We start from the raw sequence: 24,693 nt of genomic DNA, 5'->3' as shown, positions 1-24,693 counted from the left end.
TTGGTATACTAATGTATATATATATATACACAAAAAAGTCCATTTTTTGTATATATATATATATAAAAATAGGCATTAGTATAATTATATTAAATGCTAAAATAATTAATAATTGTAGTAATAAAGTAATTCTTAAATACAATTAATTGTTTAGAAATTAAATTTAAAAAAAATTTATTCTTTGAAAAGCATATACTACCTATCATAAATTGTCATATTCATTATGTATAGTGCAGAATCTAATAATATACTTGTGTATGTATGTAATTTAAGGATCATTCAGAATGTAGTATTTGTTTTAGGATTAAAAATAACCTCAACATCAACACATCAACACTAGGGATGGAAATCAACACCTTATCCAGAACCTGTTACTGTTACTCAACGTTTTCGAATTTTTAAATTTCGAAAACATTAGAGATAAACTTTATTATTCACATAACACACCAGTAACAGGTTCTGGATAAGCTGTTGATTTAAAAATAACCAATAAATATTTATTAAAACAATTTACATTTTACATATATATCTACATATAGTCACCCTGGATATTTAGATCATTGTTTTATTATATGACAAGTTTTTGAATTCATTGTATGCCTCCTCACTTCATTCAGGTATGTAAAAAATGTTTGGGCACAAACTGTTGTCATTGACTCTTGGGTCATGTACTGAAAAGGTCTGCATTGTTGACTTCATGATTCAAGTAGCCATAAATGCTGACACGTGTTGCACTGAAGTGACTGCATCAAGCCATTCAGAATTACAGGAGAAGCCTATTGTCTAGCTGTGTCATGCTTCCTGGTGACAACGTCCTATGTTGCTGAGATAACAAAACTTTTAAAAAGTTTTCAGAGGGAAGTTTTGGATTATTGCTGTACCTACAACTTGGATCTGGATCTAGCAACTTTTGCCTTTTCACAAAATTGAAAGGCATTTTGGAAGGAAAATTCTTTGAGATAGAACTGCATGAAGCAGTTACAATACATCTGAATGGACTGGCAACGGAGATGTATGATGAGGGAATACAAAAACTTGTCACATGTCATAAATAGTGTTGCCCCAAACATCATACAATATCTCAATGATTACATCAACTTCTTGCAAATTGTTCTTGTTTTTTGATATGGAAGGATATCTACCCAATGGATTGGATTGCTGTCTGACACAGATTTGATTGTCATGCTGTCTGTGAATCACTGATTGTGGAAATACTTCAGTTGCATATATTGAATTAAGATACTGTCAATATTATTGACAGAATTGTATTGATCCACAAACTTTTTAAACCTAAAAGTATATAAAATGAATTATAATAGTTTTGATTTAATAACTTTGTCTTCACAAAGTTTTTTTTTTCTTTTCAGTATTTTACCATGAAGGAAACAAAAAACACTTTAAATTTGTCTGAATTACCAATTCTTAATGAGGAAACAGGTTAGTTTAGGATTTTGTAATACAGTACATTTTATTTGAATAATTTTATATTCTTCATTGAATTTAGACTATTTTAAATTAGTTTTAATTGTTGAAATGTTCAATAATTAGAACTAATTTAAACTTTTAATTTAAATTTAATTGCATGTAAAATTGAGAGAATTTGTAGGTGTTGGTCATAAAGAATTGCAAACTGATTTTCATCCAAAATTTGATATTTCTTTTGTTTACCATTTTTCTTAGTTTATTTTAGAATTTTAAAAATCCAATGAAATAATTATACTTTACTATGAATTCAAATTATAAGCATTTAACAAATTACTTTTATACAAAATTTTAAATATACATGATGTTATTTTCCAATATTATTACTTATTTTGACATTTTTCTTTTTCCAGTAATAACACTGAAATTATCAGATATGTACTAAATTACTTGTTTGTGTGGTTCTATTATTTCTTGATAAAATTTACAATAAGTTAAATAACCACTTACTCAGACTCAGCCTCTTAATCAATATACCAGATACATCCAACACACCTTATTGCTGAGAAACATATATTTATTACACAAAACTAACGTTTTTGGTTCAATTTATGGGCCATCTTCAGGTTACCGTTGTTCAACTCTAATACAAAATCGAACACATTCAAAATTAAACCAAATTAGAACATATGTTTAAATTAAACCAATAGAATAAGCATAACCAAACTAAAACAATAAATAATAAAAAACCAAAATAACACAAGAAAATGAAAAATAAAATTGGCCGCAAACACTAAGGAACAATTCCTTTATACATTAACCCAGATATCTATTGAGTCACGGCAGACGCATTATTACGCGTGTTACTTCTTATTATGTATTTCCAGGATGACGGTAATATCGTTGCATCTTTATAATTTAAACATCTGTCAGCCAAACTCGCTCTGTAAATTTTGCATTTCTCAGTTATGGATGACAGCGTTGGCGAACGTACTTTTGTAAGAATTTTGGCATCCTCCCATTTAACAACCGAACCATCTGCTTGCGCCATTTTGGATAATGCTGTTGTACACTTGTTTTTTGTGACATCGTATCGGTGCTCCTTAATCCTCACCTTAAGGTTTCTATTAGTGACCCCAACGTAGTCCTTATCGATTCCCAACTGGTCATTTTTGTAGGGAATTGCATATTCTCTTGCCTGTTCATTATCATCAATTCTTTCTTTGTCATTTCTAATCAACCTATACACTGTGGGGGCCCTTTTACATATTATACTGGCGTTTTTGTGTCTCGCTATTTGCTTCATAATCGGAAAGAGACATTTATTATATGTAAACTTTGCGAAGTTACCCCCAGCCTCCGGTTTCTTCTTAGAGCTGCTCCTAGGTTTTACGTACACTTCTATTAAACGCTCTATAGCTGTTGTTCCAAACCCTAACTCTTTTGCAACTTTTTTGATCCTACACAGCTCATTCATCGTGTCCATTACATTTGTGCAATAGAGAAACGCTCTTCTGATTAACGCCCTAAATGCGGATAGTTTATAAACCGTTGGGTCATTAGAATTTGCCGGAATATACATCGGACCATGCGTGGGCTTGACGTAGACCTTCGTGCATAAAGTTCCATTCCTAAATTCAATGCTGACGTCCAAGAAGTGTGAGATCAGCCAGGACATAGATCTTAGTCTACGACACTTACGGCGCGCGATCGTGAGATCAGCTCTCGTAACGTTTTATAGGAGGGTGGTAATTTTAAGAAAAGGGGATTCAAGACTGTGAGGTCTTTATCCCAAATTGTCAGGGTCCCGACACCAGTTAATCAATCTTATTATACGCGGATTAACACGCGTATGAGATCTTATCCAGTCATGCAATTAAAAGACATTTTTAACTAAAACGAAATAATAAATTTAATAGAACAAAAATTTAAATCATACAAAAGGTGGATAAACAAAAGACAGAACTACTACAACCAATATACACATCGGTAGATAGCTATACTTATTTCTACCCTTATCGCGATCGATAGAGAGCTCACAAAAAACGTTATAACGACCTGTTTCAGATGTCGTCCGTCTTCTTCTCTGTATGCAAGTTCAGTTACTTCTTCGTATGGGAGATCAATACGTGCACACATATAAAAGTATATTTCCTACGTGCAGACTTATTCCATATGTGACTCGTCTGAGGACGTTGGTCATCAGGAGAGAAATGTATGTGGAGTTTGTATGCTTTCGGATCTGTCGCTGAACTCTCCGAATTCTGACTAATTTCCCTTATATCTTCTGAATGCCGACCAATCATCGGCCAGTAACTCTTTCGTGAGAACAGATGAAAGGGGGGATGAATGAGGGGTAACCATTTCCCATCTGAGCTGGATTTTAACCAGATAAGGGAAAGTCAGAGGATGTTCTCTTCTGTGAAAGGAAGTAACATCTGTTATCTGNCATGTTGGTTAGAGTTCACTTGGCCTAAGAATCGTTTTATCATTGCGTCATTCTTCCAAATAATTAGAACATCATCTACATATCTTTTATACATGATTATGTATTCATTATAGTTGATAAGCGTCATGCGTTCTATTTTTCTCACCACCAACTCACAGAGCAGGCCAGACATCGGGCTGCCCATCGGAACTCCCCTTAACTGCTTATAAACTTTACCTTGGAAACTGAAAAACGACTGAAAGCATATCAGATCAACCATTATCTCTAAATCTTTTCTGTGTTCGTATGCTTTTGGGTGTAACCCACATAACAGGTTCACTAATTCCTCAAAACATGAGGTAAGATTTATTGATGGATTGATAAATTTCTTAAATTTATTATACATTTAATTATTGTAAAATACCTTCATAAACTTAAATTATTGTATTAAATTAAAATAAAATTATTGTAAAATACCTTCATAAACTTAAAACTAATATGTATAAAATATATAAAATACACCCAAAATGCATTTTGGACTTTAAAATATTCTCTCTTCAGTTGGTGTTTCAATTAAACTCACAAGATAAAAAATACATAAGTTATATTGGAAAGCCAAAATAATGATGAAGACATCACAATTAAGAAACTGGCATTATCTCATAAGTATTATCTATATTTCTCATGTTTTCCATAACCAAGCCAGCTATACAGAGTTCTACACAAAATTAATTACAATCAGTTACAGACCTTCTTATCAAAGTATCAAACAATAAAGCAATGGACACAATACTTAAAATTAATGTCTCTGAAGGATTGACTGAAATTACAGTAAATAAAAAGAAAAAGAATGTACTTTTACAATCAAATTCCAGATTAATAGTGATCACAGTATAGATTCGATAAAAGCCATAGTTTGAAACAAATATTAATAAATGTAAATATTATGAACATATTGAAATTTTAAAAGTTAAGAAAGAAAAAAGAATTAATGATAATTTGGGTGTAAAAATAGATGAAGATTGGTATAATTATTAGTAAAAATAAAGATTAATGGCATAAAATGGTTTATAAATATACAAATGGTTGTACTGTGATCACTATATCCCTGGAATTTGATTCTAAAAGTGCATTATTTTTCTTTTTATTTAGTTCTATGTTTCCGTCAATCCTTCAGAGACATCAATTAACTCTCTACAGCTGGCTTGATTATGGAAAACATGAAAAGGATAGAAGTTATTGTATTGCACTTGTGAGAATCAGGGCTGCTGAATCTGAATCGGGAGGAATTTCTGGCCAGAGGAGTCGAAGTTGGGAATAGTGTCAACTCCAATGCCGGCATTTTAAATTTAATTTAGTTTTTTTTATTTAAATGAAAGAAAATTTATTTTATATTTAAGTTTACAATAGAATAAAAGAATTTTACAAAAATTAAATCTAAAAGGTATACAATACACCCAAAATGCATTTTGGACTTTAAAATATTCTCTCTTCAGTTGGTGTTTCAATTAAACTCACAAGATAAAAAATACATAAGTTATATTGGAAAGCCAAAATAATGATGAAGACATCACAATTAAGAAACTGGCATTATCTCATAAGTATTATCTATATTTCTCATGTTTTCCATAACCAAGCCAGCTATACAGAGTTCTACACAAAATTAATTACAATCAGTTACAGACCTTCTTATCAAAGTATCAAACAATAAAGCAATGGACACAATACTTAAAATTAATGTCTCTGAAGGATTGACTGAAATTACAGTAAATAAAAAGAAAAAGAATGTACTTTTACAATCAAATTCCAGATTAATAGTGATCACAGTATAGATTCGATAAAAGCCATAGTTTGAAACAAATATTAATAAATGTAAATATTATGAACATATTGAAATTTTAAAAGTTAAGAAAGAAAAAATAATTAATGATAATTTGGGTGTAAAAATAGATGAAGATTGGTATAATTATTAGTAAAAATAAAGATTAATGGCATAAAATGGTTTATAAATATACAAATGGTTGTACTTTGATCACTATATCCCTGGAATTTGATTCTAAAAGTGCATTATTTTTCTTTTTATTTAGTTCTATGTTTCCGTCAATCCTTCAGAGACATCAATTAACTCTCTACAACTGGCTTGATTATGGAAAACATGAAAAGGATAGAAGTTATTGTATTGCACTTGTGAGAATCAGGGCTGCTGAATCTGAATCGGGAGGAATTTCTGGCCAGAGGAGTCGAAGTTGGGAATAGTGTCAACTCCAATGCCGGCATTTTAAATTTAATTTAGTTTTTTTTATTTAAATGAAAGAAAATTTATTTTATATTTAATACTTTTTTTAAAATGTTTTTTGTATTAGGTTATAATTCATTTATTTTAAATACAAAATGTAACAATTTAATTTATTAAATAGGTATTAATAGTTTTCTTTATAGTATTTGTGTTTAGTAGTTAAATTATTTTGACCCAATTGAATTTGAATATTTTTGATTCATTCCTTTATTATCCCTGTTCTAAATAAATATTCTATTTTTATGAATGAGCCAGACTAATTGATCAGAGTATATAATTTTCTTTTCTAAACAATGGGCTGCTGAAGTAGCTAGATTGCACACTTTTTAGTTGGACTAACTTTTCTTGAAAGGTGAAATTGAAGTGCGAAAGCTGTAGAATAAAGATTTTGTAGATGTAGAATTTTATCGCTCCCCTTTTTCCTCTTATTAAATATTTATTAAAAATTAATTTTTTTATTCAAATAAATATTTATGTAAGTTAAATATTAAAAATACTAACTATGAAAGTATTTGGGTAAATGGCCAGGGCTCCTTTTAGAGTTCAGAGTAGGGTAACCATCTATGAGTGCCTCTGCCTCCCATAAAATGACTTGGTATTTAATTTTGCCAGAGTTGGAGTCAGCCTACTAAAATTATCAGGTGTTGGAAGTCTAATGTTTTTTTACCAACTTCGCAGCCCTTGTGAGAATGCCAGTTTCTTAATTGTAATGTTTTCGTTATTTCGGCCTTTTAATATAACTTTTATGTATTTTTATCTTGTGAGTTTAATTGAAACACCAACTGAAGAGGGACTATTGTAGAGTCCAAAATTCATTTTGGGTGTATTTTATATACTTTGTACATACTAGTTTTAATTATTGTAAAATCTTTATTTTGTAAACTTAAATATATATTAAATTTAAGAAATTATTTTTTTGTTTGTTTTGTGTTCATATTTACTGATATGATAAGCTCTAACATAAATAACTGGTTTAAGTTAGTTGAAACATTTAATGAAATTAAGGATGGAAAAAACAAGAACAATAAGTGTAATTCAGCAACTTAGAGCATTTGGCATGCTACTGTTGGATATGGTTTGACTTCCATTTAATTCTAAATATAGAATTAAATCTCTAATCTCTGGATGGACATGTATCATAGTTTATACAATAGAGTTTTCAATATTATTGTGAATTTTACTTCATTATTAAGTGAAAAATTTTTAATCTAGTGCATATAGAAGGGCCAAAAGTCACCTTGTATACTGTAAAATTAACAATAAAAAATCCAGTAACAAGTTGCATAAATTTCTTGGCAAACAAATTTTAAATTGTGCGCTCTCATGTTATGAGATTTTTAAAAATTTTTATATTATTAATTATAAAATACAAAAAGCTTAATTTTGAGGATAGAGATGTTTTAAAATGTTAATTCTAATAAGTGCCTTTTGTCATTCAGTCCATTCCTACTAAAGATATGACATATGACTCCTCTATCCGCACATTTCCTCAACCTTTAATTACCAGAATTTTAATAATGGCATTGGTGCTTCTTATACACAAGCAACTGTGCCAAATTTCATTTCTCAATCATTATTCCATCCTGAGATATTAAATGCATTTAAAAACCAACACACAGATGCATGCATGTTTGTGCTGTACAGTACATATTTATGGAATTTCTTTAGGGGGCCTCAAAATTTACAGATTTGCAAAATAGTGGGAGGGTCAAATTTGACAGGATTCCAATATTTTCCCATGTTATATACATAAGAAGCTGGGAAAGTAAAATTATTGAATTAAATTAACATTAATAGCCATTCTGGATCAATCTTTTCTTCCAAAATTTTCTAAATTCTTTCAATTGAAATAAGCTGAAATGCTAGATTTTCTAAATTATCTGATTTGTGAGAAGCCAGGGGTTACAGAGTAAAGTTCTGAACCCTTTCCCAAATCAGGACTGTAAGTCCTGCTCAATTGTCACTGGATGGCTGTTTAATTGTCTTTCTCTCAAGATCTAACAATCTTGAGGACTGTTTTTCCTGACACCAGTTAGGATAGTAGAAGGTCTTATTCTAACTAGCTATTTTCATATGTTATACTTTTATTGGAGGGCTTTATATCAAGTGGGGAGAGCCGTGGGTAAGTTGATAGGGTGATCGGTTTGAACAATTGAAATTAATGCCAGTTTAACTAACAATTTTAATAAACTAAAGGCATGTGATACAATGACCTGCCATAGTTACACGCAGGCACGAGCACATTTAACAATCCAATATCTATTTAATTAAACTTTGTGCTATATACTAACTCTAACGTAATATCTAAGTCGACCAAGAGAGAGTTTACATTGCTCTAAGTAAGATACTTCTATTGAGTAGATGAACAGTTGACCTCTCATAGTATTGGGTCGTCATAAGCCTTTGTAGGGAGAATGGTGAACTAGCCATGGCTTGTGGCTTTGGGGAGAGTATCTGCTTGGAGTATGGCGGGACAGGAGTCTTGCAAGCCACTTGCTACTATGGTGAAGCAAGCTCTCTTTGAGTTATGTCTGCCCTGAATGTCCGTCTGTTCTAATGTCCACCTTGAATGTTGGGTGTTATATCACTATCAGGTGTGGGAATTCGGTCTTGTGACCATATGTTGTCCAGGGATGACATTCAAATGTGTCATCAGTGGGAATTGGACTTGTTCTCTTTTTATTGTAGAATTGTTTAAGCCATTGATGTTCCCAAGCGTTAACAACTGGACAGTGTTGATGATTTTGAATGATTGTTAATGGCTTGACTTAATATTTACTCATCCTTTATTTATTGGACCCATGGAAGATGGAAATATTGTAAATCGGGGAAAACTTTTCTCCCACATTAGTGTTAATCAAATAATTAACTCCTGGATCTCACAGATTTCAATTTTGTTTTTCGTTATGTATTCAAATAAAAAGTTTCAAGTTACTTTTTTAAAATTGTCATTAAACATTTATTTAAAATTTTTTTTTTATTTTTAGTGTTACATGTTTTGCAAAATAATTATGCTAATGGTCTATTTTACGTTTGGGGTGGAAGAACATTATTAGCTATTAATCCTTGTACAGTTTTTCAGCATTTGTATACCCAAAAAACAATAGAATTGTATCACAAGTCAAAATGTCAGGTAATAATGATTGAATACATACAATATTAATTTTTAGTTTGTTATCTAAAACATTTATGAACTTTTTCTCATTACAAATTTTAGAGTATTCAAGAGCCTCATGTATATGCAGTAGCAGAAAATGCACATTACATTCTTGCTTCTGATTTAGGAAAGATTAATCAGGCTATCATTGTCAGTGGAGAAAGTGGTGCTGGGAAGGTAAGAAAAGTACTATTGTTTTGAAAAATTTCAAATAATTTGTCATCACACAGGTATGTCTATAGAATAATTTTGTAATTTTTTTTAATGAATACAGTAATTATTATATATATAAATTCTTTCCAAGTTTTGAAATAAGTTTAAATTTTAAGTAAAAATAGAAAGTTTTAAATATTTGAAACATCATTATGGTGTAATATTTTTAATAGAATGTGATTTGTTCTTATTATCATTATATTAAATATGTACTGTACATTATCTTTTTATCATAAAACAACTGAATTGAAATCAATAGTTTTGTTATTAATCAATTTATTATTATTTAGGAAAAAATCTAAAGATGAGTGCTTGTTTGTTTAATTATACATACATAAATTCATTAATATATAAAATTTGAATGATATAACTCATATCATTCAAATTTTATATATTAATGAATTTTTACTTTTATATAAATTAGTTAAGCTTTATACATCATTTTAGGCTTTATACATCTATTTTATTGTTGAATTTCATTTAAAATAATTGAAAATTTCCTCAATTTTGTGTTTCCTATAGTGGAACTCCTCCCTATCATTCTGACTATTAAACATAAGTTTTATTTATCAGAAGCATTCTTTTGAACATTGAAGATGTTGACATTCTTTTATTGATTTCAGATTATTTTTTAATTTTATGTTGTTAATGAAAAGAGTATTGTGACTTAAGATTTTGGTCACAGGAAGATTTATATCACTTTTTACAAATAAAAATGGTGTTTAAGCAAAAAAAACTCATAGTGGTAGATGAAATGCAAATAAAAACATTTAAATGTCAACTTAATTTACATGCAGAAATGAATAATTTTTTATCTGAGTACATGAAGCACAAAATGTATACTGAGAAATTTCATGAGTTTTATAGTAATAAATTTTATGTAAATAAATTTCTTTTATTTTTCCTGTTTATTTGTAATTTCAATTTTTTCACAGTAATATTTTGCTAGGTATAACTAATATTATTTCTGACATTTTTATTTATAAATGATTTAAATAGAACATATTTTGAACAAATTAATTAGTAGTAGTAGTATTCTAAATATAAGATGCTTCAAAGAAATGTTAATATTAATATGGGAAGTAACTTATGCCTTATTTATGGTGGCAGGTTGTTCTCTACCTAGTTCTCTCTATCATGTGCAGGAAGTCATGATCTGATTGTAGAGTTGTCAGAAAAAAAAAGTACAGCCCTGCTACCTCTGTTACAATGACTTTACATCATCACATAAATGTTAACATTTCTTTTTGAAGTACTCTACACACACATTTATGTAGTCTATTTCCTCACTATCAAGAAAACAACAGTTTAATAATGATCTATTTTGTTTATTACTTTATTAATTTAAGCATTTACATCAAAACTATTAAATAAGATTTGATATTGAGTTGATTGTTTTAGAATGAGTATTTATTACAGACATACACCACATCAGAAGTTTTGAAGTACCTTACTAGTGTAGCAACTTCAAATTTCAGGTAAATAATTCAATAATATCAAGTGAATTTTAAATACTCTTCAATTAATAAAGAATATTTGAAGAATATCAAATCAATTTTAATAATAATTTTCATTATTTTTGTAAAGTAACAAAAACCTTTTTAATGAGCATTTGAAATTTTAACTTGCTTATTTTATTATTTTTGAAATTGTATTATTACAATATTGATATATAAAATACTAAATGCATATTATTTTATTATCATTATATAATTATAAAGTACTAAATGTGAAGATTTAAGCCCTTTTGTAAGTTTTAAAACTTAAAACAAACTTTTTTATTCATCATTATTTCCCTTCTTCCTCCAGTTTCCACTTTCTTGGAGGTCGAAATTAGACCTCTTGACCCATCCATGTTATGCGTCACTGCGAAAGGTAACCTTTTAAGTTTTCAAAGACGTTCAGGACGACAGATAAATTTCTCTCCTCATGACGGGATTATTCATTTTCACATTCGTTACGATTTACAAATAAGTAGCCAATTAATAAGAACCTCAACTTGTTACACGATAGAGGGTAACAAAAAAGGTCACTGACAAGGGTAGACTGAACTGAACAAATCCTCCCTTTCCTATTCTGTTTGATTGAAGTGATAAGAAAACAGATCAGATGACCTACCAATTGAACAATCATCACTCAGTTGCACCACAGATACTCTGACCCTAGTCACCTTTGGCAATTAATTCAGTGAGTTTGACAGCTGTAGTCAAATTTATGATGAGAAAGTATCACAATAATGGATAGAAAAAGTAATAAATTTAAAGAGCAGTTCGATTGTCAACAAGTAATGTAAACAAACCCCTGACACAAGTCGAACTTACATGAGATTGCATCAGATTTTCTCCCGATAGTTCCCCCTCTGGGACGTGTATAAAAAGGGATCACACCCACACCTCGGGGTGATCGCCGAAGGGAAGACTCTGGGCCAAGACTGTTTCAAACTGCCTGCTCCGCGCTTCAACATAAAGATTTTGCAGTCCTTGATTGCCACTGCTAACGAGGTAACTCCTTAAAGAAATTTAACCTCCCTCTCTCTCGGTTTCAAGCTAGATTTAAGTTAACTGAACTTAGAGAATATTGTTTAGAAATTTATTATTTTTAAATGGGTAAATAGTTGGATATAAGTGTGTATTTGGTTTTCGGATCTATTTGTCCAAGACAGACTATTAACGGAAGCAAGTTTATTGATTATCGACTTAGAAATAGTGTTACTATGTAACACTATTTCTATACACTACAAAAAGGAAGGGAGGCAAAGATAATAATCTTTGCCTCCCTTCCTTTTTGTATTCTCTGTATTAACTAGTGTTATTAAATATGTTTATCTTAGCTTTAATTATGTGTTATCCTTGAGTACAGCCGACACCTTGTCACAACCTCGCTATCCCTCCCACTCAATTAACCTAAGCCATCCCCTGACAAAGAAACTGATAAGTGGGGACTAGCTCGCTGCTTAATTCCCTTGGTTCTCACATAAATAATTACTATTATGTAATTAAATAATTGAGAGAAGTAATTGTAATTACATCAGTATTATCAAAATCTTTTTATATTCTTTCAATAATTTAGTTTTCATATTAAAAATTTCAATTGCAAAAGAAGTTTATTAATCAAACACCCAGTATTCTAGAACAGCGTTTCTCAAACTTTTTGCTCACCTGACCCAGTATATCATATATTTCTGCAGATAAGATGAGGTATAAATTTTCATCAAAGTTTTATAGTTTTAGCATATATCTGTCCTATTATAAGACGACCCCAAACTATCGATGGCTTATGAATTTAGTTTAGATCAGCAATCATCATCTGGATGATAATACTGTATAATGTTTACAAAATTATGTCCTATTTGTAATTTTTGAATGAACGAGTTTTATTTTTTTTTTTGCATCTGGCAGTACTGCCTTGTGATTGTTGCAAACATTTGCACTGATTTAGGCATTTGGGGGACCTTGACTATTCACAAAAAATGTTGTATAGGCTATTCTATTTTGTGAACATACCCTACTTTCTACTAGTAAATAATTACGGTTTGTCTGTTTTTTTATAATGGTTTTAATTTATATAAATTTCAATCTAATTTTTTTGTATCTGTCCTATAAGATGACCCCGGATTTTGGGACCTTTTTTTTTATGATTCAACTATCATCTTATCTGCAGAAATATATAGTATTTGTTTGTAATGGTTCTGAGATCCAAATGTTTATAATATAAAATTTTTTAAAAAACCTGGTAAACTGGAGTCATTGTATGTAACGAAATAAAATTATGCATTGATGATAACTTCTATGTTGAGTACAGTACATTTCTATTGAGAGTGGTTCAGGCCAATTTCGATTGTTAACAAATAACTTACTTCAATTTCAGTCTTTATTATTGAAATTTAAGTATTAAAAAATGTAAGACTGATGATTGTAAAGAAAACAGATTGTTTCAAACTTATTCAGGAGTCTATTTTACTTTGAAAAATATTTAGAAGTTTATTTTTATGAACTTAATGAATGTTCTTTTTAATATACTTCAGATTGACAAAATCTTAGTTATTTATTTTTTATAATTTATTGTTCTATATGACAATAAACCTAAAAGTTTGAGTAAACAAGGAAATATTCTCAAAATCATTGCAACTGAAATTGCTTTATGACTACCACCTTATATGAAATATCAATTTTGATGTTCAAAAGAGAAATCAGTTTTATATGTATACATTCTACAATCTTAATTATTATTGTCATTTAGTTAATTACTAAATGACAATAATAATTATAAGAAAAATGTTAAAAATTTTCAGTACTTAAAAGATGCATCTATTGTTCCTAGTTCTTAGAGGATATTTTGATAATACAAGTATTACAAATATTTCTGCGTATCATTTTGTAATCTGTTAAATTTTTATCAGGACCTAACATTAGTGATTCATATATGTGACTCATAGTTTGAGAAATGCTGATCTGAAATGTCTGGTAAAGTAGCTGATAATCCAGTATGCTAGTATTCTGAAAATTGAAATTTATTTGGATACATAGTATATTGAAGACTTGCTGCTGACATAGCCAACTTCTTAGTTAAACTTATCTGCAATTGAGATTGACTTCTTGCCAAATTGGTTCAAGAGATCTTTCCATCTTCTTCAGAATTGTACATCAGCAAATGAAAGCTTTCTATCTTTAGACAAATGGCCTCACTGAATGTTTAAAAAGGAATAAATTGATATGGTGGGTTGAAATTTTGTCCTTTGTGATTAGTTAAAACAACTGACAGGAGAAAGGACTAAATGTTTGCCATGTTTTCTGTTTCACAGCTATTCTGAAGACAGCTTGTCATCTCCAGCAGCAGATACATCAGAGGACTATTTTGTATCCATGTACTGTACAGTACATTCACTTGAGCCAAGTTGAGAAACTTCTAAGTTTGATGAGTGGTGTTTGATGGTTGTCATTGCTAGGCATTGAAACAACTAGATGACTCTGTATTGACTGTTTATATTTCCTTATGCAAATCAGAATGTTTTGAAAAGCTCATATCTTGATGCTTTGGTCTTAAAAATACTTTACTTTACCAGTGCTACTTACTTAGTTGAATCTCTACATGGAGAATTACGTCCATCTCTCAAATGGACAACATTCATTTGAGATAAAGCTGTTTGCTGTTTTGATGATGCCAAATGTGGTCATCTTAATGGTGGAGAACTGCCATTATGTGGAGTTTTTTTACAGCATGGCTTTTGACCAATAGGAATGAGCCATACTAATTTTTCAACATTTTGTATTTATATTTGATTTTGACATGCATTAGAGTTACCTTTTGAACATGTAGAAATTCTCAACTATTATGTGACTTCTATTAAGTTTTATTTTAACTCATTATGGCATTTGATTTTGTTTTATTGAATTTTAAGAAATAGTAAATTCTTGCAGGAGTAACAATCACCTGTTTGTTGCAAAGTAAATAATGAAGCATCATGCTAGTATGAATATTAAAATTATTTTTAAAAATTCAATGTAACAATTATGTTGTTAATTTCATTAGATTGAAGTCTATTCTTGTAAATGAATTTGATAAAGCAATATTACAGTAGTGTAAGATTCTTGAAATTATAAGTTTAAGTAACAGTTAAGTAACATTAGCATGCATATAACATTACATTTAGTATGTTTATATGCCTACAATTTTTAAAAAGTTCATGATACTTTTTTGTTCATAAATTAGTTTTATATATACTTTATATCAATAATAATTATATTATTTTAAACAAAATACTATTAATGAACAAAATATGAAATTAGAGATTTAATATTAGTGGTATTTTATTTCAGTACAATTAAAGATCAACCACAAAGAGTTCAACAAAAAATTGTAGATTCAACTCCATTATTGGAAGCATTTGGAAATGCTTCTACAGCTAAGAATAAAAATAGCAGTCGATTTGGTAAATTCGTTCAATTGCAATATAACAAGTAAGTTTTTATTATAAATCTAATGATAAAATTTGTTTTATTTATTATTAAAATTTAAACACTATAGCCTCATTAGTAAAAAGTATTAAATTTATAAAGATTTAAATTTTATAACTTATTATTATTTTTTCAATATTCTAAAATTACAAAATTTTATAATAACAGAAGAAATTTGTAATAATAATTTTGGATTCTTAAATTATTTTATTGGATAAATGATGGAAATTTTGATCTCCCAGATAATTTTACATTTGTGTTATTAGTTACTGTATTTAGTTGAATCAAGACATGCCTTTAATTTCTACATGCTCATCCAATGATCTATTTTGAACTACTACTAATGAATTAGTGGTCATATAAGGTGAAAATTTTATTGGACTTGCATTAAGAATTTTTTAAACAGATTAACTCTGGTTCTCCAAGATTAAATTCTGAAATGTGCCACTGTCTACACAAATATGAATCTTCAACTTTGTGACAATATTGTTCATATCTTTGAAAATGCAAAAGAAAGCACATAAAATTAGATGTGATTTCAATTTCTGGATATTAATACATTATTGAGTTAGTAAAATGTGATTTTTTAAGCTACTTGATTTATAGAAAAACAGAACGCTTTGAGTGTTAAGTCAGGACAAAAAATTAAAGAAATTTGACTTACTGAGAATTTATTGTAGTACACTAATTGCAATCAGTATAGTCCAGATTCATCACTAATTTTTTGGCAGCATCTTTTAATCCAAACAGAATTGAGAGGGCACTAATTCAAGCTATGGCTTCTAAAAAAGATGCAGCTGACAGTGGTATCAAATGTAAATAGTGTCCATAATTTATATATATTTAATATTTTATAAGTAAAAATGTAACTGAGAAATTTAAATTTTATATTTATATTATGTAATAATCTCAAAAATGAATTTTTTAATTATGTGAATATTTAACTACGATTTAAAATGTTTTATTGTGGATATTATGGAGAAAAGAAATTAAATAAAAAGTTTTTTACGATTAAATATTGAGCCATATTTATAAAATTAAATAATAATTGGCAATTATGATGAGTAAAACTTGAAAATGCTTAATAAAAATATTCTAATTGAAAGATCTAAAGAATAACAAATTATTACAATTCTTCTTAATTTTATTTAATAGGGGAGAATTTACTGGTGCTAAAATATCTACTTATCTTCTAGAGAAAACAAGGGTAACAACAATTCCAAGACTAGAAAGAAGCTACAATGTTTTTTATCAAGTAATTATTTATTATGAATTTTTAAACAGTTAGCAATATTTAATTAGATAAACTTAAAAATTAACCAATTTTTTTTGTTTCGTAGTCAATAATTTAGAATTTATATGAAAGTATTGAACTCCTTACTGTTGTATAACAAAAAAAAAAAAAACTTGAATAATAATAAACTAGTTAAGATATATTTATTTTTGAATAGAATTCTCTACAGGGTTATATCAGATAACAGAATTCTACTAGTTTTTTTTTTTTTAACACTAACTCTTTCTGCCTTGTGGGCACTAAGAGGGCCTCATTTAGCAAGTCCATTATTGGTTCAGCCAGACCCACAATGGTACAGCCGGGCGGTGAGGGACTGGGCCTACATATCTAGACAGATCACTCCCAGAGCAGTAGGCTGCCATTTTGACCACTTGCTCATCAGCTTTCTGAATTCTACTGGTTGGATGATATAGCTAATCACCAAACATATGCCAAACTGGTTGGATGATATAATGGCAAAGAAATAAAACTTACAAGGGGACCTTACGGTCTTGGAAATTCAGTTCAGGATGAGACTTTGCAGGTTAGTAGTATACCTCAAGGGTGTCCACCCAGAAGAATTGTAAAGTGCACTAGCCAGAAGATTCTGAGAAAAAAGGCTCCAAAGTTTTAATCACAGCTCATATACTGGTCGATTTTATACTATGGCAGTGCAGCGAAATGGCTGATTCTGTAGCAAACTCGCTTGAAATGCGGGCGATCTATTGATAGGTTTGATCCTATCCTTGGCTAACTTTTTTTTTATTTTTAATTGTTTTAAAAATTATAATAACTTTTAAATAAAGTTAATGACCTAAAAATATTATCAATTAAATCATAAATAATTTTATTTTATTTATGAAATGACTGTTACAGCTAATTAAAATGTGAATTAAAGATATTTTATTTTTAAAAAGTTGAATAATTTCAAATGCATTTTTAATGGAGGTAAATTAAAACTTTAATTACTATTGTCATTAAAAAGTTATTACAAATTTTAAGATATTATAAGCTGTGGCGAGGTTAAAAATATTCATTGTAAATTTGAGGAACCGGTTTAGAAACCTGTTCTTCAAATTTACAATGATGCCGCGTCGATATTCTGATTACCTGGATGCTTATTCCTGTTGGAATTTGGTTTCTATGTGGAAGAGTAGAGTATAGCTGTTGCCCTATTGTACATAGGCATTTCATAAATAAAATAAAATTATTTATGATTTAATTGATAATATTTTTAGGTCATTAACTTTATTTAAAAGTTATTATAATTTTTAAAACGATTAAAAATAAAAAAAAAGTTAGCCAAGGCTAGGATCAAACCTAGATCGCCCGCATTTCAAGCGAGTTTGCTACAGAATCAGCCATTTTGCTGCACTGCCATAGTATAAAATCGATCAGTATATGAGCTGTGATTAAAACTTTGGAGCCTTTTTTCTCAGAATCTTCTGGCTAGTGCACTTTACAATTCTTCTGGGTGGACACCCTTGAGGTATACTACTAACCTGCAAAGTCTCATCCTGAACTGAATTTCCAAGATCGTAAGATTCCCTTGTTAGTTAAAAAGTAAGACAAAATTGAATTGAAAACTTTTAAATGCTAAAGTGTTTGTAAAGGTACTTTTGCAATGTTATCTAGAAATGTAGTAGATCTTGACTGAATATGTTTGGATCAAGATGCTATCAAGAAAAGTGTGTGAAAGATATTTATGATGCAATGACAGTATGAAGTATATTTCATTCTGGAGGAGATGAATTTTGTGAAAATTTGCAAAAAGGGTATTTACATTGAATGAACTTTATGAAAATAAGTTTATAACTGTATACAGTTAGTGAACGGTTAATGAACAGTTCAGATAACGAACACTTTTGCGAAAGATTTTTCTGATCGGACAACTAACACTTTACTGAACAAACATAAAAAGAAGCGACAGAAAATAATGAATATTGATTTTCCTTATCTTCAGGTAACAATTCAAAACCTTTCATAGCATGGGAGACGTCAACATTGACACTCAACCCAATACTGATCAGATAGTATTTCCCTGAATTTTGAAACTCTCCCTTGTAATTCCAGCTATTTGTTTACTTTTCTGACAAATAATTTTTTATAGTCTTTGTGAGACTATCGGATGGGCACTTGTTAAGTTTTGCATCGGGGTTTATTTACAAAAGGTGAAAGTTTAACTGTCTCATTGGATATTTGTTCACATTTTAATACCAAATTTTGAATTTCATCCAGGCCTTGCATTTTGGTAATTTTTTGTGGGCTAGTTGATTTCTGTTCTTTGAATTTTTGTAAGTGCTTTTCTGAACTTTTTATTTAAAAAAGAAACTGATAATATTATGGAGCCTAAAAAGAGGAGTGTCAAGAAATGTGCTCACCATAGAAACCAAGTAAGAGATAATAGCCAAGGTAGAAAGTGGGCACAAGATGTCTGGTGTTGCTAGGCAGTATGGCTTGAACAGGTCTACAGTAGGTACAATCTTAGCTATGAAAGATATATCAAGAAGTCTCAAGCTGTTAATGGAGTAATGAAAATCACATCAATAAAGAGCATTTTAGAGCTCATAATGGAACCTGAAACTGATCTGACAACAGAAGAACCGAGAAACTCGAAGAATACCGAGAAACTCAGCAAAGTGTTTTTTTCTTTTGAAAAAGAGGAAGATGAAAGAGGACCAATGTCGACATCTGTTACTAAAGATCTTTTGAAGAAGTGGGAGGATGAGGATGTCAGAACAACAATCATCCAAGTGGCATCTAAACCAGAATAAGGTTAATAGGGTTGTGGATCTCTACAATTACAATACTATTAATTACTTTGGAAAAATCCTGAAGAAAAAAGAAAAGCAATCAACATTGGATAGATTCTTTAACCCCCACAAATGGAAAAAACATGACTAATAAAAATGCAAGACTGCATATATATGTATTTTTACTATTACATATAAATAAATGTAGTAAAAAAGTATATATTTTTTATTTTTTGGAGTCTCTGGAATGAATTAATCAAATTCCCATAAAAACCTATGGTAAATCGATAATCAGTTAACAAACAATTCAGATAGCAAACAGTCTTGGAACAGATTATGTTCGTTAACCGATCACACACTGTATATTGACCCTGAGTGAGACTAATCAAAGATCATAGGGTGTTTTCAATATTGAAATATATTGTATCCCAAACAAGCAGTTATTTATTGTGACATCACAATGCCGGTCTGCAATTTTTAATCACATTTTTAACTTAATTTAAAATATATGCTCTCTACCTCAGATTAGTAGTGTCTTGCCACTGTACAACATACTTTTCCTGTTAGGAATAGTCATGTTGGTCGTCTATCTAACTCCTTTCACAGGAAATTTTTGAATTGAAATAATATTACTCCCAGTTCAAACTGGAAGTTTTTGTGTAGTTAATTGGGGCAGGGGGGCATGATTAACTATATACAAACTGGTCAGATGACTCAGTGTCCTAAAGCACAAGTCATTCAAGGTTGAGGAATGGAGTTGATTGGGAGAAGCTGCAGGGATCTGTCAAAGGAAACTTTGAAGGGCATGGAACCTCTTAAACTGGAATGAGAGGAACCATGTGTCTGAAGGACAATCTTTAGAGAGTTTGTCAATCAAACACCTCAATTCATCCTACTTCACTTTTCCAATTGGTTCTTCATCTGTCTTTAGGTGAAATTCTAGACTAACTTGGGCCCTGGGAGAGTCAACACCAACATGTAATTTGATGTCAAGTTCTCATACTAACTGGAGATGTTTACTGATCTTTGGGACTTTTGCTGTTGAATCAGTCTTTCTTGACAGCAAGTACAGGTAGCCCTCAGTTTACACCGGTTCAATTTACGCTGATTCACAATAACGCCACTGCGCAATTTGCTGTTTTGAGGTGTAATTCCCTGATTTTCCCTATGCTAGACTGATTTTCATTTCAGTGTTGACATATTTACCGAGCCACGACATTGTACGTTCGTTAAAACAAAGATTTTTATTAAATATATTTATTTTTTCTGTTTAATATTATTGGGTATGTATAAATTTGCATTAAATTAATATTAAAATACTAAACGTTTAGGTACCCACGAGTCACGATATTAAACTTAACAGTCCAATAAATGGCATCCGAATCCATAGCGCCAATGAATGTATCCCGTATCAGTTCATTCAGGAAAACACATTACGATGCAATAGCACTTCTGGTGATCACAAATTATCGTTAGTGAGACAAATCTACTTCTTGTTGGCTAGTTGTTATTTATCTCTCCTTAGCCACCTTGAATTTTCCCGCTCAAACTGACCTTATATATGCGCTACGGCGACCGGTGGTCGACCAATCAGTGTCTTCGCTCGTCTGTAGCTCTACGTCGGGTTAACGTATCCTTTCAACTAAGGAAAGTTTGACGGATGAAGTTTGTGAGTTAGACAATGTTGGGAGTGAAGTGCAAATGTAAAAAGGAGCATCATATTCGACCATATTCCGAAATTCTTAATGAAAGAAATCAAAAATGTAAACAAAGATGGATACTTTTTTCTGAAAAATGTAAGAAATTCGAAACTAAAATTTTTAAATAAAAACATTTTATTTTATTTTTATATGATGTACAATCAGTTAAAAATGGTGGTTGAAAACAAACAAACTATGTCCTCTCTTCCTATGACATCACTTTCAAAATGGTGGTTGAAAACAGACAAGCTACATCCTCTCTTCCTGTGACATAGAGAGATTTCTCAATCACTGATAAAACGACTGTTGAAAAAAGGCTTATATTCAGGGAAAGCAATTAAACGTTTAAAAACTTTGGTAAGACATTTGTTAATTCTGATGTTGTCATCCCCGTGTTTAAAAGATAAGGATATGGACTTATATCTTTATAAAACTTTCTTATGTGTCTTTCATGTCTTAAAGTTATTGTTATGTTTTTCTGTGAACAAAAAGTTTTAAACCAATCAGACCAACTTGAAGTTTCCAAATTTTGCCAATATCTTAACTTATAATTTTCATTAAGCTCACATAGTAGTAATCCTAATTCATAAGTTCGTATAGAAGAAATAAAATGACTAGAGTTGTATGCTAAGATCACATTTTCAACATTTATAAGCCTTTGTTCCCATGTCAATTTATATGGTAATTGAAATATCTCACCTGAATATGATTGTATCACATTAATTTTTCCCTGTAACATTTTCAAGAGTTCTTTTGCCTTCTTTCTTCTTTCAATATAAGTTTATAAATTTGCCTTATTTTATCTTTAGACAATAATGAGTCATCATTAACATCTACAAATTCACCTAACTCAGCACAATGTCTTGCATAGTTTCTAATCATTAAATTAAAATTAGCAATTTCTTCAGTAGCACTCATACTGACTGTTTTCANTAAAATCTCCGTAGCGTGGCGCTAGACGGCAGAAAGCATATATATAATTATAATAAAGTTACAATAAATTAAGTTAATATATAATTAATATATATATACAGTAGCTAATTTATATATAATACTGTACAGACGATAGCAAACTCAATTTAGCCGCCTAAACTCTCCGTAGCGTGACGCAGGGCGGAGGAAAGTAGTTCGCTGCTCATCCACTATTGGTCCAGATTCTATCAATCTTGTCGCGACACGAGTCGGCAATGACGTTTTAGGAGTTCCTTTATATGAATATTGCAACAATTTTTTCGCTACGTTATAGGAATTTTCGTCATAGGAACCCACGTTATAGGGGGGTCGACTGTATGGGTTCGTTTTACGCCGATTTGATTTGCGCCGGCTTTTGTAGGAACGGAACTGCGGCGTAAATCGAGGGCTACCTGTATTTCCAATTGCCGTTATTTGACATTTTTATGAATATGATGTATTTGTGATTTGAAAGATTTCTGCAAATTTAAATGAAAGTTAAGCTCTTAATCTTGAGTCTTGCACAGAGAAGACCACTAACAATGTCTTGATCTTTGTTTTTAATCTTGCAACATGTGCACTTTAAGGTTTTTTTTCTATTTTGCATTCCTTTTCAGTTAGTTAAAATGAATACTAATTTAGACCATAAATTTTCAGTTAAAAGTACAATAATAGACATAGCGATTTACTACAGTTTAGATGCTAGTTGTTTTTTTCCAACAATTGAAAAGAATTTTTCCCTTTCGATTACAATATTTTCCCCCTTCCATTTTAAACACAGGAACTTTTAAATTTTGTAGTCTTAAATACAAAATAAAATTTTAAAACTTTGAAAGAAAAAAACAATTGGTGAGAGAGAAAATATGAACTAAATAATAGACATACATCAAAACTACAGAAAATTCTTTTTTAAACTTACTTTAGTTTAGATCAGTGTTTCTCAACCTCTAACGAATCATCGCCCCCTTCAACGTAGTATCGCCCCCTTCAACGTAGTATCGCCCCCTTCACTTCAAAATTCCGATGCCGAGGGCCAAGGCTAACGGCAAATTCGTACTGCATTGAATAGACTAGTGACTAGTATAATATTATTTGTTTAATTATTGTACGATATAACGATTAAAATATCTAATTATTCTTAATATAATGTTTTAATATAGCCCAGAAAATTGTTTTTTGCCCCCAAAATATAAATTGTCACTAATCACCCCCTTAACATGGAAAAATGCCCACATGGGGGCAATATTGCCCCCGTTGAGAAACACTGGTTTAGANAACGATTAAAATATCTAATTATTCTTAATATAATGTTTTAATATAGCCCAGAAAATTGTTTTTTGCCCCCAAAATATAAATTGTCACTAATCACCCCCTTAACATGGAAAAATGCCCACATGGGGGCAATATTGCCCCCGTTGAGAAACACTGGTTTAGATTATGCCCATTACAAATTCTCAACTAAAAGTGTAATAATCAAATTCTTTTGTATTAACTGTATGTGGAAAGGAATACTGGATAGGATAAAAACCCATTTTTGGAATGCGTGTTTTAATGTTAAAATAAAGATCCAGATTTTAGTCTTGTTAGAGCAAGGAATAATTATCCTTTAATGGTGAGATATGACACTCAACATATCCTGGACAGACTACTAAAATTCCTGGAATTTTTCAATTGCCTAGATCCTGGTTCCAGAGCAGTAGGCTGACAGCTTAACTGCCTCAGCTGTCAGCTGACAGACCAGAAAAGATTATAAGGCTTAGCTTTTGAAACTAAATGTCTAAGATATTTAAAATGAAGATTAAATGGTATTTAATATTTTGTGAACTATCTTTATATAAGATTACAAATATCAGGATTAGTAATGAAATAATGAGATGAAACAGGTTGTGTGATAGTGACAGGATATCTAAAGTTCTCCAGAGGCAAAAAACACTGAAGAGGACAGGTGAAAAGACACATGGAGAATATTGCTGGGAAATATTGAGGAAAGAGTTCAAGTTGGAGAAGTATTGTGATTTCCTCATAATTTAAACAGCAGAGGTTTATAGAAAGAGATAAGACTGAACATCATGGCAATTTTGGTTTCATTGACATTAAAAGGACATATTCAAGTTATAATAAAAATATATTATGATTAACAGTAATTTGACCAACATGTAATTGAAATACTGTAATAACAAATTCTGACAATTTAAATTACAAATAACAATTGAAATGATTAAAGCATTGGTTAAAACTGACTGGGTATTTTCCATGTGTTGAGGCTGACAGTAAAAAAACTGCTTATTATAATCAGCTTAGCTTAAAAATGCCTATTTACCTTGTATTAAAATACATTCTAATAGCATTACATCTATCTGTGATTTACAATAAGTGGATTTTACTGTTTTATTCAGACAATACTGTGTCCATTGAATGTTAAATCAGAGAATCATCATACATCACTGTGTTCATAATTATTAAATTTTATTATTATTAATTCATTTTTACATCAAGAGTCAGCAACTTGTCTGATCATGACTGAATGAAGATTTGATAGTTTTATA

The 24,693-nt window shown here is 30.3% G+C and overlaps 1 protein-coding gene across 2 annotated transcripts in view; it reads left to right on the top strand.

Moving 5' to 3' along the window:
• Window positions 1–24,693, top strand: part of LOC111627565 (unconventional myosin-XIX-like) — a 79,400-nt gene that overhangs the window by 4,618 nt on the left and 50,089 nt on the right. For both annotated transcript variants that reach the window (XM_023371166.1, XM_023371167.1), the window contains exons 2-7: window positions 1,368–1,437; window positions 9,134–9,279; window positions 9,364–9,480; window positions 10,936–10,994; window positions 15,333–15,473; window positions 16,626–16,725. In XM_023371166.1, coding sequence (XP_023226934.1) covers window positions 1,368–1,437; window positions 9,134–9,279; window positions 9,364–9,480; window positions 10,936–10,994; window positions 15,333–15,473; window positions 16,626–16,725 — 633 coding nt within the window. The remainder of the gene's footprint in view (window positions 1–1,367; window positions 1,438–9,133; window positions 9,280–9,363; window positions 9,481–10,935; window positions 10,995–15,332; window positions 15,474–16,625; window positions 16,726–24,693) is intronic.

The sequence above is a fragment of the Centruroides sculpturatus genome, unplaced genomic scaffold (assembly GCF_000671375.1).
Source record: "Centruroides sculpturatus isolate CEXI.00-Female unplaced genomic scaffold, Cexi_2.0 scaffold363, whole genome shotgun sequence".
NCBI classification, from domain to species: domain Eukaryota; kingdom Metazoa; phylum Arthropoda; class Arachnida; order Scorpiones; family Buthidae; genus Centruroides; species Centruroides sculpturatus.
The sequence above is the reverse complement of the archived record's forward strand: the minus strand, read 5'-3'. Positions and strand labels throughout refer to the sequence as shown.